This window comes from Formica exsecta, unplaced genomic scaffold (assembly GCF_003651465.1).
Source record: "Formica exsecta isolate Colony F162 unplaced genomic scaffold, ASM365146v1 scaffold282, whole genome shotgun sequence".
Taxonomy (NCBI): domain Eukaryota; kingdom Metazoa; phylum Arthropoda; class Insecta; order Hymenoptera; family Formicidae; genus Formica; species Formica exsecta.
This window is the reverse complement of record NW_021850084.1, coordinates 663,659-684,955: the sequence shown is the minus strand read 5'-3', so window position 1 is coordinate 684,955 and position 21,297 is coordinate 663,659. Positions and strand designations below refer to the sequence as shown.

The following is a 21,297-nucleotide window of genomic DNA, read 5'->3' as shown; positions in this document are numbered from 1 at the left end:
TCATAAATCGCTGGAGGAGATGAGAAAGAGAGAGAGAGAGAGAAAGAGAAAGAGAAAGATAGATGGCAGTGGTTGAATTGAAAACGATAAACACCGCGAACGCCGTTTATTATCGAGGATAATTCCCGTGAAAGAAAGAGAATTCGGCTCTCTCATTCTTTCAAACTCCGCCGCAGGAACAATCGAAGCGATAGTCAAGGCGATTGTGTCCATTTTCCGCCGTTTTTGATATTCGATTCGAGCGAATTTGTTTCAAGTTTGTGTGAAGATATAAATTGTGTGACGTCACATGTGATCGCTGCGAGAGTCATAATTCTCGTTTTGCCTTTATCTTGTATGTATAGGAAATGCATTAGTGATTGATCGGTTAAGGGATGACAGGAGTGACTTAAAACATATAATAAAAAATGTAAAAATTATGAAATTAATAATTACTAACTTCTTTATAATTTACAACCGGGAAATAAAATATTGATATATTTTGGTGCATAAATATTGGAAAGAAAATAAGCAATATCAATTTTAATGAAATCTTATATATTTAGCGTATAAATTTGCATTCAAGTGATATGAGAAACATAGGAAATATTCAAAAAATATTGAGATATATAATTAATCTCTCTCATTATCTTAAATAAATAGATTATGAAAATTACTTAATATTACATATATTACTATTAGTTCTTAATAGCTAATAAGCATAATTATGATAGAAATTACCATTTAATACTTGGGTATTATATACAGAATTTTAAGCGTGCAAGTATTGTGAGAGTAAAAAAGAGAGAAAGGTTTATTTTTTATTTATAATTATATATAATTAGAAATTATAATCCTTTCATTTTTAAAGAATACAGATATAGTGCTTCAATCGATTGTCACAGAAGTAAGAATAAAAAATTCAGTAGTTATTTATCGGTGATAGTTATTGTATCTAGTATCGATCTTCTCGAGAGGAGAAAATATTCAATTGTTTGTGCAGCATCATTGAAGCGATAATATATACGTTGAACTGGTTTGGTCGCAGTATTGCGGTTCGTACGCATCTCGTCTGCTTGTTTATCGACGATTTTCCGCGATCGTTGGCGAACGAGGATCGGCATTGTTACGTCTCGATCGAGTACGAGCGATCGAGTCGCCATGGAAACTTTGCGCAATATTGCACGGCCTCGTGCACTAAAATTGCAATTTGCCTGGAATCTGGCGATGGCCGTTTTACGGTTGAGAGAGCGCGATACCTTAAAATTAAGTGGCTTTGATTGGAGATGATAAGTTTCGTAATTTGCGTGAATATATAAACGCAACAGCAAATTGTACACAGCGGAATTTTATTAAAATTCTCCTAAATCGATCTCTTCAATTTTATTCTCCAACCCTTGCAACGCGTTACATTTCACTTTGCATTCTTCTATACGACGCAAAATTATTTAAAAAACACTCATAAACTATAAATTCTACAAATATAGCATAAAATACAGCGCTTTATGTTAATTTTATTTACTTTTCGCGTGTTTTTATTTTCACTTCTTTCAATATTTTTATCTGCTTTTTTACAAGTGTTATTAATTCAATTTTTTATTTATTTTTAATCTAATATTGTTTTAATTTTAATTTTTGTTTTATTTTGTTTTGTTAAATTGCGAACACGTGCCATACGATTTGTAAACAATGATCTTCTTTCAAGATTATACAGGATAAATTGAACAGTATATAGACTGAATATAACTTTATTGACGCTCGAACGGCATTCGAGTTTCTTAACAAAGTTCGTAATCATTTCGGACTCATCCAGAACAAGCAATTTATAATTTCCATTTATCATCCACGCCTATTTACGTCCACGGAGAACACAAATTACGCTTCACCGCGATTCAATCCGATTAAGTGAAAGCTAAATACCGGTAGCCCAACCGCCACCGTTGCTAATCCTTTAAATGGCAATGACGTAATGACTCGTCAGGACTTTAGTCGTAAAATTTCGCAAAATTAATTTTTCGTATCATACTATTGCATTATCAAGTAAATATATAGTAATTATAATATATATCAATAATTTAACACAAAAAGAAAAATCAATTATCATCAATATTATAATTTGTAAAGGACATAAATCGAAATCATTAAGATTTGAAAAGTAAGAAAAAACATTTCCTTATATTGTGATTTATGATAAACAAAATAAGAATTTCTTATTTATTTAAAATTCATATAAATAGTTGAAAGAGATATATTAAATTTATTCAGCTATGACTGTGAGGAAATTGAAGTAGTCGATTCGGTTACGTAATTCGATTTCGTTTCGTGAAGCAAACCGAACGATTTTCCAACGACGAGGAGTACTTATCAATTTGTCGTCGGGCTTGACGCGTGCACAGGTTTTCAACGGACTTTCGCAATCGCCTTGTCTATTGGCCAACGCGTCATGCAAATGTCAGCGAACCGCCTACGAGCTGAATGGCCAGTATCGCGCGTAGGACACGTCGTTACGGATAACATCTCTCCTTAAACGAGTCACCGCGTTAAAAACGCGGTCTTTGTCCGCGGGATAATCGAGTGATTGGCTCGTTAAGAGGAAAGATATAGATGTTTTTAGACCCGTTCTAATCAATCTTCTAAGAATGGCATGAATTTATGAATTTATAGATATTAATTATTGATTAAAAATATATAATATATATAATATATAGTCATCTTAACTATATATATATATATACATATTTTTAAATTTGGGATATTCCGGATATTAAATTAATCAGAATCTGAAATACGATATATTACTTTTAGAAGATGCAATATAGCAAAAATTAATTTTGCATATTTTCTATTTTTATCCATCCTGTTAAAGACGAAGATTAATGCAATCGTTTAGTCGATACGAAAATTCTAAATGCAACGCAAACATGCCGGCGTCTTAACGGCGGCTGCGATCTGTTAAAATAGTGATCAAGCGAGAGCTACAGCTGTTGAATCAAATCAAACTGCATTCTCTCGCTACAATTCTGCATCATTCATTTCCAACCGCAAATGATTAGAATAATTTTTCATGACATCTGCGGTATGTTAATTTTAACAAGTAATCTGTCTTCTTGAGCAACACTTGTAATCAAAAGCGTCGTTTCATCATTTCAAGAGTTACTTTTGCGCATAAACTGGATGAAAGGGCTTTTAATGCGCAGAAGAATAATTAATCAGAATCGCATGTGAAACGTAAAAGGAAGCTGCAACTTTCGAAATTTTCAACATAAAATTACATTGATTGTAATAGTTAAAAATAATCAGGTTTTTAGCCATCTCACTGTTCATTTTCAAACACACTTTATATGTCGCTAGCATCTCCAAAGGATTTGTATAAAACAATCTTCAAACTAACATACTTGACATCGAAATCTTTCTTTTATAGACTCGAAATAATTAAACACTCATTTCTCTTGTCTTTATATCGCCGTGCGTCTGTATATTTTTACACGATCCGCCTTGACATCGCGAGGAAAAGAGACCCTTCACCGCGAGATGAGTCAGGGGGAAAAATATGTTAATAAGACAACGAAGCTCGCGCGCGCGGCTGCGGGCATCGTTATTCGGGATTGCTATATATAGGCAGATCTAGAGATAGATTGGCAGTGATCGGCACATTTTTCAACGCGCGTCTATTCGATATTTGGCGATGATGCCGGCAACGAGGGGCTCACGTGGGCGGACCGACCATATATGCCGGCCGAAAGGTTCTTGAACGCATCCAACGCGCCTCGAGCTTTCTTTCTATTTAGCGCGGCACAGCTTCCTTTTCTCCTCTCCGCTTGCAGACAAACCGGTGACTGTAGAACGAGAGATTGGGATCGTTCGTAGGACCCGGCTGGCGCAAACAGTATACAGACATACGGCGGTTCTTTTAATAGTAATGATCTCGCGACTCGATCTCTCTTTAATTAATTAACAGTCACATATTTCCTCAGAGAAATTATATATTTTCTACTGATTAAAAAATTTTTTATTTTAAATGTTTGATATCTTTTGCAAAGAAATAACAATTGCACGAAATATTTTCTTATAATAATGACATATGTAACTTTTCACAAATCTTCTATAATTAATCTTTATAATATTTTTTCTTTAACGTAATCAAAATTTGTATAAAAATCTATAAAATTTATTCCTTTATGATATAATATTATTGTATAATTATTCTACTTGCTTGTTTATTTCAGAGAGAGAGAGAGGAAAATTAAATAAAATTAAATAAAATGGAAAGAGAGAGAAAGAAATTTTTTTCGCTTGATTATATTACACATATGTGTATGTAGATATACCTATATTGGATGAGAGATTTTTTATACATATTATTTTTAAACGCGATTATTTCAATTATTCAATTGCTAACGTGTTTGTCAGATTCGTCGACGTATCGACGGAACGATTATTATTACAGACTATTATTAGTGACGTGTGCTCATTAGCGGTTCATCGTCCGTTCACGAACAAGATAAACATCGCGATGTATCGTGACATAACAAGGCTCGCTCAATTAAAAACTTTTCCCAATTATACGTGGCTGATCGTTTCGCCGGGACCTTGTCCCCGTTCGCACGTGCCAGCGAGCGTCATGTAGGTATGTACGAAACGTCGATATACTTGTTCGTCGTTCCTCTTCGCCAGGAAGAAAAAAAATTTGCGAATTACAATGTCACTGAAGTGTTAATATCTCGCTTTTGACACTCAATATTTGTCGCGCCAATATTTTCCTTTAAAATTAGATATTAGCATAGGATTGCTTTAGCTATCAATAATTCGTGTGTGAAAAAAAGAAGGAAAAAAAAATCATAATACTCCAAACTAAACAATCCTGGAATATCTTTCTTTTTTTCTTTTTTACATGTTTTAAATGTATTATTGCAATGATATTCTTTCATTTAATGTATTTAATACGATTTTATTTGCGTCAATTCGTTGGTATTTTATCGGTATTTGCATAATATGTTTTAATGTTCTGGTTGAAAAATCAAATGTTGCATATAAATGCAACTTGACCTATGCTGAAGATAATTTAAGTTTTTATCATTAACTAGTCTTAACTAGACTAATTTTAGGTAATTCTCGCGCACGTTTATTATCATCTAGTCGATATAATTTCCTATAGATTGTCTGCCTTCTGTAAATTAAGAATATTAAAATAACATTTTAAGCTATTCTATCTGGATGATCGAAACTAATGATCTTAGAAACTATTGTATTTTTCGACACGCTTAATTGACGAAGACTAAAAGATCAAAAAACATGACATAAAAGAATCATAAAGAATTATTCGAATTAAATGTATTATTTTATTATTAAGTTTATTTATAGTTTATTATTTATAATTGATAATTTAAACTAACATTTACTTGCTTTCCAGGGCGCTCTCATCACAGACGTAGAAGAAGGCCAACCTTGTTTGCAGTGCGGAGAAAGATGTCTCGGATTTTCACCGCACATTTGGAGGTGAGTTTTTTTTTAACGAAATAAAAATATCAAGACAAAAATAAAGTGAAAGGTTGAAACTATAACATAATTTAGTACAATGTTAAAAAATTTACTTAAAAATCATTTGTCGCGTTTTCGTACATAAACGTAAAAACCAATTTGGCCTCTACTTCCTCAACGTCAAAATATGCAATCATCAAGATTGTACTACATCAAACGGAAATAAAGCTTCTGCGATAAGACATTCCGACGTTATCATGAAAGTACATATATAATTGTATTATCCGCGGGAGCGGTGGATAGACAGAAACAAAGTTGAAAATTGGCGTGGATCGGATCGTGAAATCGGATTGCCGAATCGTGCTGAAATTGTTAGGCTTCGGAGACTGTATCCATTACCCCGGCAGCGTAACTCAGCAGCGGTGAAATTACCGCTTGGTAATTACCCTCCGTGACTTACGGCCCAGCAATGCGGTAATAGCGAATTAATTGCCCGGGGGGGCTTCGGAGGACGGAGGCGAGGCCGCCTTCCAGCATCTCTTTGCTGCAAGGAGAAAGGCGGGCCCGCGTCGCGTCATGTAGTGCATTTATGGCATGGAGATGGATTCACAGTTATATTCCGCCTAAGGAGATAGCATGGGGATCTTGCGCCAGAACGATTGTAATTGGGAAATAATTGGGAAAAATGCAGACACTCGTGAAAAATAATTATACATCTTCTATTATCACACACATATTTTTTTTTTATATTATGAGCATTGTCATTTTTTTAAATTATGAGCAATAATCAATCGCTTTCAAATTTCTTAGAAAATAAACATTTTACACAAAGATTATAATCGTTTATTGCGCGTTAAGTGCATTTAAATATTGCAGAAAATTATTGTTCGGAATTTAATAAAAAAAAAGTGGTTATTCCTTCGCGGAAGGTACGAACGGGAGGAGAACAAGATTAATACAATTAAATGTTTGGCATTGAAGATAAAAATTTATGCTAAAATATAAATTCTATTTTATGACTAAAAAATTATAAGGAACTTTCTTTAGTACTTTAATACTTAGTATTCTCTTTAGTACTTGACATGAGATTCTAAGAATTTATAATCAGGATTGTTTATTACGGAAATGAATGTCACTCGAAGTGGAAAAAGAACGAATACACGCGTCTGGCCGAGAACATAAAATCGATGACGAATCGTTATCGCTGTATCCTCGACACGTCGCTTCCAATGTTTGTTGGAAATTAGTCTCGTTAGGTGAGAAAAGAAACAACAGACCCCGAATATAAGCGAGAAACATGAGCGCGATTATCTCCAGAGTCGTAATACGACGAAATGCGCGTTGTAAAAATAAATCGTTGACATTTACGGGTGGCGTCGTACTCTTTCGGAGACGTCTATCTTCCTTCGCGTTTTGGCCTCGAATGATTAATATAACTGCCGATCGCTGTTAACTTATTGTTAGAGTAAGCAACCATCTGCATGAATCCCTGGCTCTTACAAACCGTTCATGATTATTTTCTCCGGTAAAATCGGTGCGATTCAAACTTCAAATCCTTGCATCTCGAAGATTGCATTATATAAGTATAGGATAGACGCACTTATATAAATAATTGAAAAATATTGTTGAACAAAATTCAACTTCTTGTTAAGTAAAAAATTATCATTGTTTTATATATATAAATAAAACAAAAAAAAATGATACTTTTACTTACAGCGATATAAATAAATAAATAAATAAAATATATATTTATTTATTTATTTCTTAGATATCAAAGTTTAAATTTTCCGGATCTTATCAATTACATAAAAAAAAAATCTATTTTTTAGAAGTTATTGTAAAGGAAATCATATATGATATATATTATCGTATTTATTGTATTTATTTTATAAAAGCAGAAAAGGTAAAAGCGTGCAATTATTGTTAACGATTCTTTTTTCTTTTTTTTCTACCTTTGCCATTCTGTTATCGGATGTTAGGGATCTAAAAATCTTTAGGGATATGTAAATGATTCACATCGTCGTTGCGTCCTAAAAAAAGTAACGGATTTTATGTCAACGGGTATCAAGAATAAAGTTATGGATCGACAGAATTCTTTGTATGTATCTTGAACTATCATTTATTATGTGGACATAAAAATTTTATTGTAATTTAATTACAAGTATCCTCTCTAGCGATCTGTATTTGCAACATAAAATTTAATTGATTTACGGTGGTTGTATCGATTCGAAATAAAGCTCCTACACAGATCTAGTATACGGCTCTGGTTCTGTGAGTTTTGAGTATCGATAATCGGCGCCTCGTCTCGAATATAACCATGAGCTGGTATTTATAGATTTATGGCGTATCAAGCTCGATCGAATGCAAATGCGGCAGCTAATTTCATGACTCTGTCAAGACGTCGTAACTTAAAATGCGTTCTAGTGCGCGAATATTTTATGCGTTATAAGAAAAGTCTTTATTAAAGCTAAACGCTTTCAAAAAAATTGATGTATTAATATAAATATTTTATAAAATATAATAAGTTGTGATGATATGACTTATTTACTTAAATTATTATTATATAACATATTATTACTTAAATTTATATCCATAGCGGTCAATGATTAGAAACGATAAACCTTAAAGACTTTTTCCAAATAAAATAATATTTTTTTCAAATTTCGTTTAAAAATTGCTATTGATATTTAATATAAATATGTTGATATTTGATATTAAATTGCTATTCATATTTAATATAAATATCTTGATATTTAATATAAAATTGCTATTTATATTTAATATAAATATGTTGATATTTAATATAAAATTGCTATTGATATCTAATATAAATATTTTCTAAGAAATATTTAAAAAATTATGATATATAACAGTGATAAGTATAGTCAGGTCTACATAATTCAGTAAAAAGATTTGGAATCGGTTCACGAATAGTAACTTTCGATTTCGAACGAAGGAAATTTTTATGCCACGGTTTTATTTTTTCAGTGTACGCTTCTTATTTGATGTATTTTTTTTTCTTGATTGAACGCGTAGCGAAATTTTAAACATATCTTTCACGCACCTATCAAGGAAATTTTTATGCCACGGTTTTATTTTTTCATTCGTGTACGCTTATTTGATGTATTTTTTTTTCTTGATTGAACGCGTAGCGAAATTTTAAACATATCTTTCACGCACCTATCTCTATTTTCGCCTTTCGCATCGCGTCAAAGGAACTTGGTGCCGAAAATTTCTCGGCTCGGTTTATTTCGAACTCTTTGCGCGCGATTGTCGGACGCAACGGGCAACTGACAGCGACCCGTGGTGCGGGCAATGGTGACGTGTTTCCTTTGAAAATTCGTAAATAATCATTCCTCAAAGTGATACAGTTTACATCGCTTATTTACAACGCGTACCTAAATTTACTCGTGGCTCCGATGGATTAGATGGATTACGCAGCGAGCGATGATCTCGGAACTATCTCGCGCTACTAATAAAAAGATGGTTAATGCCATCGGAAATGAGAAATCGGAGTACCTTCTTCATTTATGAACCGCAATATGTATGGTTTCCGGATCGTTTACTAGAAAGACGCGTACTACGCATCTCGTTTTGCTCGGCTCCAAAATATGCGCAAATATATACTTTTTCCTATACGAGCACCGCAATAGCGAAATCAAATATTGCAGTAATCTATGCAAATTTAGCCACTCACACACGCATACGTATATTAAAACGAAAAATCATTCGTCTATAAAAATAAAAGAGAACGATATATTTTTTTTAAAAATTGCCTTACGTATCACATTTATAAATTATATATTTTGCTTCAATACAAAAAAAAAAATTTCTTACGTAAGATATTAAGGTTGTTATTGCAATTACAACATTTTTAACGTGCGGAAATGATCTTAATAACTTTTATGTCATCTTGGCGTTACTATTGGAATAAACGATTCACACACAGCCATAGCATCTCGCAGTATGTCTCTATACTTTACGTAATAATTATACCATCTCGCAAACTGCGTGTACTATGCTCCTCGACATACATATATGTTTACCTCGCGCGCACATGTGCGTATATATGCGCCGTGATCCGCGCGAAACGCGACGGCGAACCGTGAGTCACTCTCGTGCGGGGCCACGGCTCGCTCTCGCTTGCATCCGCGGTTCCTCTCGGCGAGATCTCGGCGCGCACGTGCTCCGAGATACGGCGATATATGCGGCGGCGTCGGCGGCGGTCCCAGTGTAGGGCCAGTTGGCGGGCGCGTTGGCACACGACCGCGTTCCGGATTCGTATACTCTGGTATACGGATCGACGACACGCTTCCTCGGCACCTGTCGCGGAGCTGTCGCGACGCACCGCGAGATACTCCTCCTCCGCACCCGGCGTTCCGATCGCGCTTGCTCCAAATTCCCGCCCGATCGAGTCCGCCGTTCTCGGATCGGCCGGCTGGCTTTTGGCTGGCTTTTGCTTTCCGAAACTACGGTCGTCTGTCTTTTCGCGAGTGTGAACGATACGTGTCTCTCTCTCTCGACATGAACGATTCGTTTCGGTTCGATCGAAATTAGACGCGGCTTTGGAGTGAATAAAAAATCGAAATTTGATTTTACGGATTTGTGAAGTGAAAGACAATACACTAGAGTCCAACAATTATAATATATCGAAAGAGAATATTATGTGTAGTGATTCACGAGTGATTGTCAAACGATACGAGGTGTGCGGTGGATGTATATATTTTCTTATTTTGGATAACATAAAGAAAAAATTGTGTAAAGAAATGTGCAAAGTAATTCGCGTTTAGCGAGTGAGAGAAAGATAAATACTTATTATTGACATTGTTATTTCGATCGATAAGTGAAATATTTTCCAATAGAATGATAGTCGGTATTTGTGAAATTTTCATTCGTCTCTTATTAGATTTGATTTGTCATACACAATAGAGAATACAGAAAAAACTACAATAATCTAATTCGTGAATGTATAATAATCTTCTCATTGTATGTGTGTGTCTGTAGGTGCGTGTACGTAAATCACAGAGGCGCATATTAATGAAAATTGTATTTAATATATAAAAGAAAACTTGTCTTTCCTGTTGCAAAAATATAATTTCTGTCTCTCTATATATCTTTTTCTCTTTCTTTATCTCTCTTGTAAGTGTTGAGAAATTAATTGTTGATATCGTATAAAAAAAAATTGCATCTTTCGAACAAAGAGATAAATCGAAAGATATCAACGTTCGAGAGTGTTGCCGCGGGTTCGATTTTGTTACGCGTAGAATGCAACAGGTGAGATCAATTGACGACGCGATCATCGCTATCGTCTTACGTTTAGTGAACTTTTAATCTGTCAAACGGCAAAAGTTACACACGTGAGTATACAATTTAACAGATTCGTGGCAAAATAGTACTTTAAAGAACTAGGAAAAATGTTTCTCTCTCTCTCTCTCTCTCTCTTTCTCTTCCTCTCTTTCTCTGAATTTTATCAATTTAAAAATTGAGGATATTGTGACGCACTCATAATATATTTCAATATTAGAAAATCCTTTAAGGAATGGCAAGATTAAAAAAAATATGAAAACTAAAAATAAATAAATAGAAATACAAAAGAAAACGTCATCGAAAAACAAAGAAGGGATTGCAGGATGTCTAATAAATGATGATATAACGTTGATAATTGAGTGTGCAGTGAGTACTTGTTTACTAAAGTGATCTCATTACATACAATCTTGGAATTTATTGATAAGATATTACATACCTGTATGCGTTATATCGTTCTTAGTTTTCGAATATATCAATACGTTTTTGTCATTGGAAACTAATGACAGTGTAAGGGTTCATATTCGAAATGATTTTTCTTGTAATCGATCACAAGATATATTCTATTTTTTTTTTACTTGGATTCTCACAAGGAATTCCTTCCCAGTCAAAATTTGCGAAAACAAATGAGACTGTTAAAAATCCGAAAGAAAAAAATTATCTCGTATCGATCAACCTACTTGAAAAGTCTGTTCCAAGCTCTTACTCTTTTCATCTCTGCTTGGGTCCTTTCGTGTGTGTGTGTGTGTGTGTTAATGTAACACGCCTCGCCGAGCAATCTTTGAATCCGCTATTATCTACGTTAACTCAACCGCGTACCGTTAAGATCCATTTGCTCGCATGCCTGTTCCTTTCGGGAAAAGTGCGGATTTAATGCGCTTTTATGTCAGCGACCTCTTATGCGAATCCAAGTGGATTAATTAAAAGAAAGGAGGAGGGGATTTAATGGAATTGTTGTTAATTTTTTTCAACGTATTCTTTCAAAATTATTTCATTAATTTTTGTTCCTAAAATTGGCAATATATCCTAAAATACTTCTCTGTATACTTCATATAGATTACATTAAATTTTTAATTTGAATACAAAACAATTCTTAAAAAATTATATTACAAAAGACAACGTTCCTCGTTGACTTAATTAATTCCTCGTTTAAAAGTTTTCATAGAGCGATTAATTAATTTAATAAAAGAAATTTTTTTAAATTTAAATATGCTTATACTTGTGTTTGCTTATTTAGGAAAAAAAATTTATTAATTTTGTTGATGTATTGTAAGCAATGCATAATATCTTGAAATTATTATATTTTCTATATTTTTACAAATATCGCGCACATTTTGAGAAATGAATAGATTTGCATCCGTCGACTTTACTTTGCCTTCAATATACAATTTTTGAACGTGAAATGTTATTGGGATCCCCCCATAACGAGCAACGGGATGCAGACGGACGTTTCTTTGCGTTCCGCGCGATTTAAAAGGCGAGAGAGAGCATCTCTCGTTTGACGCACATGTGTGCGTTTCTCGTGCTCTCTCGACCCATCTCGTGCTATTCTTAAATCCGGCCACCTATCGCGTTTTTAAACGCACTAAACGCTGATTTACGATACCTCACCTTCTCTTCCGAAGGCACGATAAAAGACTATTCTCGGTCTCGGGCCAATAACGACGTTCATGCACACTTCGCCGAAACTTACGGCTAAGTGCGGTGAGGCTGATTTGTATTTTCATCTCGCATCTAAGAAGTGCACAACTTAAAGCCATTATACACCATTGTACACTGAATATGGTTGTAATGCGAAATACGAAATAAGAGCAATACAAACGTTACAAACTCTATATAACTTTGTAATACTTTTATAACTCTATATAACTTTTACATACTGATAGCATATTTCAAATATGACACACTACGAAATCGGAGATGAAATATATCTCATTAGCTGTTATTATATTATCGCAATAAATTAAATAAGACAGCAGAGAGGAGAGAAAGGACGTACGATATAATACAGAGAAATTTTTCAGAAATAAATCGTTTATTATTGAATCTGGTTTCTGCAAATTTGCAGGTTTTTCACGACGTTCGCGATTATCTCGAGAAACAAGTGGCAATGCTACTCGTCTAAGTATTTAATAATTGCACACTAGAATTATTACACGGCAGTCATACGCGCAGGTGTGCTGTGTGGTACGTGTGGGTCTCCGGATACCGTTCACCCACGCGACGTGCAGTGAGATCACCTTTATACTTTAACTCCTTAGTCATGGCCGCGTCGGTCTGTCGTATCGTGGTGCGAAAAATAATGCCTTTGCGAAATGGACCCACAGGATTCACCTACGAAAATTTACCCCCACGCAATCTGACATCACGCTTTCGTCGGGCGTCATATGTATACAATATTACACACAATTACATATAGGATATTCTTCAAGATTCGAATTAGATTGAAAAATTAAATTTTTTTTCAGTAAAAATCTTATTTTTTGTTGCAAAATAATTGTGTTACCGTCATGATATGTAAGAGATATAAATTAAACAGAGAAAATTATTAATATGGCAGAAGAGAAACAATGAAAAATTAGCAGTAATAAATAAAATCGTTTTATATTTGTATACAATTGAAAATTAGATAATAATTAAAAAACTAATAATATAATCAGTTTAAAAAAAATAATATTATTTGGATTTTTATTAAATGGAAAATTTATTAAATGGAAAAAAATCACATGTATAGTAAAGTTAATATTAAACAAATGTTATATTGAGTTATGACTAATACACAACAAGACATAAGATAAGATCTTTCATACATCTTATTTCATGCATATTCTTCATTCGAAAGAGAATCTCGATTATTAACAATCGCAGTTTTCATAGTATTCGGTCTTTAACCGCGCATATTTCCCGCATCGAAAATGGCCAGGATAAGTTTTATAAGGGCTGAAACTGACAGCGAACACACACAAACATGACGTTGCTCTCCACATCGGAAAGCGTGCCCGGTTGACAAATTATTCCGACTCGGTCACTTTAGATTTGTCTTCACACACGTCGTCATCGTGCGAGACGTTTTAATTTGAGGACGTCGGCGCGGAACGTGACACGCAATGGACGAATCACGAAAAAGTTTAAGGATGTTGACCCTATGTGTTTAGATATCTTTCTTCTTTTGTTTCCGCAAATAATTAATGACGTAGACATAAAAATGCGTCGCGCATTCTCGGTCGTTTTTCGAGAAATTACAAAAATTGAATATCATGATACTAATTGCTTTCGAGACTATATTGCGGTAGCTATATCGGTGTTAATTCAAGGATGGAATAACGATTAAAAGCGCCGTCGTCGGGGATTTACGGACAATCTGGGCGCGGCCGGTTGTAATCTCGCAGGCCGGTTCTTGGCCCGTGTAATTTGAGAGCTTCAGGGAAAGGGTAGGCAACGACATTTCTGGTAAATATCGTGTTCACCACATTACTGGCCGCTGCTGCAGAAAGGGGGTTGAGTCGTTTAATGACGAAAACCATAAGCATTTGCCAAACAAACCGAAACGCGAGAGACCTTTCCAAGGATCACGCGGTATTTTCGCGCTACGCAAGAAATATGTTCTTTCATCTTCTTCGAATATTCATGTGTGCAAATTATTCCTCTCGCTCTTACTACTCGCAATTTATCAAAATAAATAATGTGTATTTCTCTGCTTGTATGAAAAGTAGCGTAAAGGAGTGTACTCACCAAAGCTCGTAACCGCCGATTCAGATGCGGCATCTATGAAACTCGTGAGAATTTCGTCGAATCAGGAATAAATATTGCCGACCTAATTCAGCAATTTAAACGGAAACTCTGTGTAGGATATATAACTAGACTTTATGTTATTTACATTCACAGAATATATATTCTGATTGATTTTTTAAAAACTGACCTCTCTTTAATAAAAGTATCAAAATATCCATATTTTTCGTAAATTAAGTTTCGTGAAAGCAAACAGATAATATAATCTTTTTTAATTGTGTATAAAAATTAAATTTTGTATATTTTAATTTAAATTTTATACATATATATGTGACATTTTATTATATCATGATATTTAATCATAAAAACGAAGAAGTTATTAAAGAAAAAATAAAGAATGTGCAATTTCCGAGTGATTTGTGATTAAACTTATATCTGACGTATTTTTTATTACCAGTTTTATATGATATTTATAAAACTGGTAATAAAAAATGTCAGATGATTATTGACTTCTTCGTTTTTATGGTTAAATATCGTGATATAATAAAATGTTACATATATGTGTGTAAAATTAAAATTAAAATATATCAAATTTAATTTTTATACACAATTTTAAAAAATATAAGTTCCTATTATCTGTTTGCTTTCACGAAATTTAATTACGAAAAACATTGATATTTTGAGTTTTATATCTATAAAACTGGTGGGCGGTGCATCAATAAATTAAATTTTATGCTTGTGCGCCTTTAAAAAGTCGCCAAAATCGTAAAAATCTGTAAAATCCATGACACATTTGATAAAGTATTAACGTCGACGATATTATCGCTTATCACTCGTTTGACGGAAAAATCGCGCAATACATACTGTTACAGTATCGTACCCTCGAGACTCCCGTTTATCAATCGCTTGACGATATAATCAGTCGATCGTTCGCGCGCGATTTCCGAGAACTATTTCTGGAGATCACGGCACGACGAGCCTGCTCATTTATTGCGTCTAATGCTCTAATAGAGACATAATCGACTTAACTTTATGCTCGGCTTGCTCGGCTCGATCGCCTCTTAATATCACGATCCGAAATAATCGCCGCGGATCTTTGATCCCCGCGCGCGATTATATTTACGATTTTCCTCACGACTGTTCCTGCCGGCGAAATTGCATCGTATTTCGAATTTACGCGTCACGCAAAATATTCTCCCCGAATGGCAACTTGGAGATGTGGAATAAATAGAGAGTAATTTCTTAACTTTCGAGAGATGTCCGATATGGATACGGATAGATATTGGACGCGGTTTCAGGGACGACGACAACTTTTGACAATGACTGTTGCTTCAAACAGTGATGGTCCATAGATGGTTCCTTTAGAGAATGATATAGAAGTATAATAAAATTAAGTAAAATAAAAAAATAAGCTTTTTTATTACTTGGAATATTTTTGTGGATGCGGTTTTGAAAAGTAAATATCGAAGCTCCAAAAGTAAACCAGTCCAATATCGCATTTGAAAAATGTATTTTTTACGCAACTATTTTATAATGACATATGTATAATGTGCACTCTTGAATCAAAAAAATCGGAAGTGAATTTTGCGAGAAAATACATAAGAATTATCGGCGTTACATCAAGTCACTAAATCCACAACATCAACAAACAAAATATTTATTTTCTCTTCCTCTCTCCATAGATATTCTTTTCTCATATATTCTAATAATGTCAAATTTAACATATATAATGGAACTAAATTGTAAATATATTTTTCTTCAAAAAAGAAATTTTATACAATTATAAAATTAAATATATACTCGCGCAATGACGAGAATACGTTGACCTCGCCGATCACACGATTATTTCGAGGCCTCGCAGTTACTTGCTTTGATACAAAGTGCACCTTTTCACTGTATCGCATTATGCACTTCATCGTGCTGGTATCCAGCGCGTAGACACGCGATATGTTGTGTATGCGTGTTTGCCTGGCCAAGTGCATACGCATAATCACGTCGTCGTCGCCCCTCGCTTCGTTGCCATCATACGGGAATGTAATGCGTGGGTGAGTGAAGCGTGGAGTTTAGAATTTCAAGTAAAAAAACGTGTCGTCCTCAGTTTATAAGAAGCTTTGCCACGTGTTCTTCACTTAAGCAGTAGAATATCATAAAAATTCATTGTAAAACAACTTTACTTCTTTTCACAACGTGCGCATTACTTATATGTTAAATAAAATCGTTCAATCATCTGTATATAAATATAAATAGGAGATAAAATGAATTTTTATGTAATATTAATAAGTTACATCAAAGCTGCGTTCGGGGAGCACGCTAAAAGCGTCGTTCTATCTTTGTTATTTACTGAAAATTGAACAGAGCACGCTTATAGCGCTAAAAGCGCTTCCCGAACGCACCCCAAATCGCAAAGGAATGCAATATTAATTTGATATTATAACCGATATTATAGAATTATATATTATATTATATAAGTATTATATGTATATTATATTATAAGTATTATATAAGTATTATATAAGTATTATATAAGTTTATTATAAATTTTACCGATTTTGCCGATATTATAAGTATTGTAAATCTGTTATTTGATGTTTATAAGATGTACAGCGATTATTTGCAAAAATTGAGATATTAATTGTAAAAACAATTAATTTTTAGATAGTAATTTTTATAATACTGTAAATAAGAAAAGAAAATAAAGTTGGCATTTTTAAAATTTCAATTTTTGAAGTTTTTAATTGAATTACCTCTCTTCCCTATCATATCCTCGATATCTCAGAATTTAAATTTGTGTAATTTAAAATTCCAGAATTAAAATTCTAAAATTCTAGATTTTTGGAATTTTAGATTATGCAACTTCTTTATACATTATATTCTCCTGATACTTTTGCGGATTTCAAAGCTTCAAATTTTTGCGGTTTTAAATTTTGGTTTGTGCCACCTCTTTGTTGATCATGTTCTCCTGATACTTTGGGGATTTCGAAACTTCAAAGTTTCCGCTTTCTGTAATTTAACTTTATGCGAATTCTTTGCTGATCATGTTCTCCTGATACTTTGGGGATTTTGAAACTTAAAACTTTTGCGCTTTTTAAATTTTGGTTTGTGCCACATTCTTGCCCATTATGTTCTCCTGATACTTTTGCGGATTTCGAAGCTTCAATTTTTCACGGTTTTTGGATTTCTAGTTTGTGCCACCTCTTTGCTAATTATATGCTCTTGTTATTTGATTCCAAGTAATGCAGTTTTAGAAATTCCAAAATTGAAAATGTATTTAAAAAGTATATAATTAGGAAAGAGATGTGTATGGCACAATAAGATGTGTGGGAATGGATGGGTATATTCAATTAGAAGACATATGCGTTTTGTACTATTAATGCAGTTTATTCGATATATTCTTTAAAATTACAAAATGTATCTTACAGACTATTATCAATTCTCTTATAAATATACAGCGTTATACATAACTCTTTTCTATTCTGCGCTTTATCGTCGGTGTTTCAAACAATAAAAAGAAAAAACAAAATTATTTAATGTATTTTCTAAGACAGAAAGTACGTTAACCTATTCAATATATATAAAATAAAGACATTCTCGTTACGTAATATGCATTGAATACAAGGAAATATTCAAAATATTAATTCTCAAGTACTAAAAATAATATGACTTTATATGCATTCGCTATTTCGCAAAAATAGATTGATCGCTTTCGGTGTTAACTACCCCAGGTAGCAAAAGTAGTCATTTTGATGTCACTTTGACGTTAAATTACACCAAAATGATTACTTTTGCTACCTGAGACATTTTGCACACACACACACACATATTTTTATTATTATACAATAATATACAAAAGCATTTTATTACGTATATACCATGTATATCGGACGCAATCGCTTTCGCTGTTACACTACATTTTGTACACATACACACGCACGCACGCAGTCATTTTTATTATTATACAATAATACATAGGCATTTTATTACGTATATATATATATCGGATATCGCACGCAATCGCTTTCGCTGTTACACTACATTTTGTACATATACGCACGCAGACAGTCATTTTTATTATTATACAATAATATACACTGGCATTTTATTACGTATATATCGGGTATCGGACAATCAGATGCAATGTGATTTTTCCAGATCAAATCAGCTGTTTTGCGACATTGCCAATTTCTGCATCACCAATAATTCCTCTGCCGCGATAATCATGCTATGATAACATAGTATAAATATATCTCATTAAATAATTATATCATTAAAGAATAAGCATTCCATAATTGAGTGGTTCGTGAAAGAAGCTGAGTTATGCATTTTGAAAACGTAGTGAGAATTTTTACTATCTAAAACATTATATTTTAATATACATTGCTACTTTATTGTCATTTATTAAACTACCTGAAGCATATTGCAAGAGTATGTATATGTATCTTCTATCAACACACACACATGTATTAATAATTGTTATACAATAATATTCAGTATATATAATCATATAATGTATAAAAATTATATATATTTTTTGATATAGAAATATTCTACTAAATATTGATTAAACAATGATTGCTCGCATACTAACGATAAAAAACCAAATCATTGCGAAAGAATTTGTGAATAATGACTAAAAATGAGTGATCGGTTGATGGGCTAAGCAAATGGACACGTGTACGCTTACGTGTCGAGATATAACAAGGTTATTATCGAACAAATCGATAAATCATCGGCTTGAAAGTCTGCTGTCAGCTCGATCAGCTGACATTGACAACGCACTAGTATGGCGGCGAATAGCCGACGAATCATCATCTCGGATTTCGAATCTCCCTTTAGTGCGTGCGATCGCGCCTTCTCTTCCGGACGTGTGCGTACGTGCGTGCGTACATTGCTCTTTCTTCTTTATATCACTGCTCCTCTCTCTCTCTCGCTCGCGTGCAGCTGCTAAATTTAGAGTATGATCGACCGGTCGACGGCCGTCTATGCTATCGGGACAAATAGTCCGGTGATAAAGTCATTCGACAAGCGTTCGAGAACAGGCTGTGAGTCGACGAGAGAGAACGTGAAAGATCGAATCCTCTGGCGATGCCTCTTCTCATCCTTAAATCATTGAACAAAAGCATAGTTGCTTCCGAATAGAAAGATCTTGTTTCTTTCTTAAACCAGTAATCCGCGATTGTTAGTGTATTGATTTAATCAATTGATTGACTGCTACTTGGTCAATGAACTCGTTCGTAATTTCCATTGCGTTTCTTCATATGATCACCACGTGTAGGCTACTCGATCGATACATTCAAGATGGGAGCGAAATGGGAGAATTCGAAGCACGCGAGTGATATCTTAGACTTAGACAATAAAGTGTATCAAGAGGATGAGATTTATTACGACACACGGTGAGTGTTACTTGAAAATAAAAACAAAAATATTCAAGTCTATAAATTTTTATGTTACTGTTAATAAAAGGAAAATAAGCAAAACTTTCCCGAAAAATCAGTCCACAAACTATATATTTACTAAAATCTTTGTCTCATTTTTTCATTCCTCTTCTTTATGGGGAAGAAATATATATAAAATGTTTCAAAATAATCATGTAATCACTTAAACATGTATTTAAATTTAAAAAAAATGAGAGAGTGCTCTGTTTTTTTAATATTATTATCATTTCGTAAAAGCATTTCAATGTAAAATTCAACGAAAATAAAAAATCAAAACTTAAATATTTAACGTTGAGGAATGAAATATTAAAAAAAAATTATGGCTTAGACAGTATATATAAATTTTCATTAAGAAAAAATTGTCTTCAAGGATTTACAACTTATTAGGTATATCTGATATACATATCTGATAGATCTGGGACATTCTTGGATGTAGATAGTTTGCATGAATTATTTAGGTCTTGCTTATGTATTTTCGTCGGAATACATTTCGCGGATATTGCCCGAAGGTAATTCGGAAAGTATTTTGGTAGCGGTTATTCTCGGACGCTTGATTTCTACACGTGTCATTACACGCATTCAGATGTAAAAGGATTTATGTGTATATCTGTCAGCGAATCGTTTTAAGTTCTCTTCACAAATGTATACTGTGCTGCAACATTATATTGTAGCTATATTATAACAGTAGTAGCATGAAGTCACAACAGAGATATTCGTTGCAATAATATAATTGTCACTACATCTTCTTTTCTTCATAAATTAGATATTTGATGAAAATATTCTAAATGTTATAAATGATCTAAAAAGCGATAGCTTACAAATAATTCAGAAAGAATGAAAGCTTTACATATACATATATAAAGGAGACTAAATACTAAGAAAAAATATAGCGATTTTAATAAACTATTAAAAATATTAAATAATATTCATTTATTTCATAGGAATTTTAAATTATAATATTAATTCATAGGAATAATATTCATCTTATTTTATATGAAAAAAGTAGAAGCAAACTTCTCGTCGTTTCTTCTTGATTTTATGTAAATTTTGAGTAAATGCCTTTAATTTTTGGAAAACCTCACTCGCAAAATAATTTCTTTGTGACAATTATATATGTATACGCTGTGCATCACGTTCGAACTCGCGATTCTTGGCATCGTGCCACATTCATGATAGAGCGCGTGTCTTTACGATCGAGATAAATAAATGCATCGTGCTTGTTGTGACAAACGCACATCATTGTCCGAAATTACATTTCTAAACCTAGAGGCATCTATAATATTTTCTGATGCTACGCAACGACCTCGCATACGTAAAACCGTTTGACATGACGAATTTGTTTACTCTGTTCCACGAGATGAGTCCACATTGTATA

The 21,297-nt window shown here is 33.4% G+C and overlaps 1 protein-coding gene across 4 annotated transcripts in view; it reads left to right on the top strand.

Annotated features, from left to right (window-relative positions):
* The window catches only part of LOC115237234 (four and a half LIM domains protein 2), a 113,716-nt gene that overhangs the window by 31,188 nt on the left and 61,231 nt on the right, over window positions 1–21,297 (top strand). For 3 of the 4 annotated variants that reach the window (XM_029810149.1, XM_029810151.1, XM_029810142.1), the window contains one exon: window positions 5,390–5,475. In XM_029810149.1, coding sequence (XP_029666009.1) covers window positions 5,390–5,475 — 86 coding nt within the window. Of the gene's footprint in view, window positions 1–5,389; window positions 5,476–19,687; window positions 19,881–21,297 lie in introns of those variants that run through there. The other variant, XM_029810150.1, reaches the window with a different exon arrangement.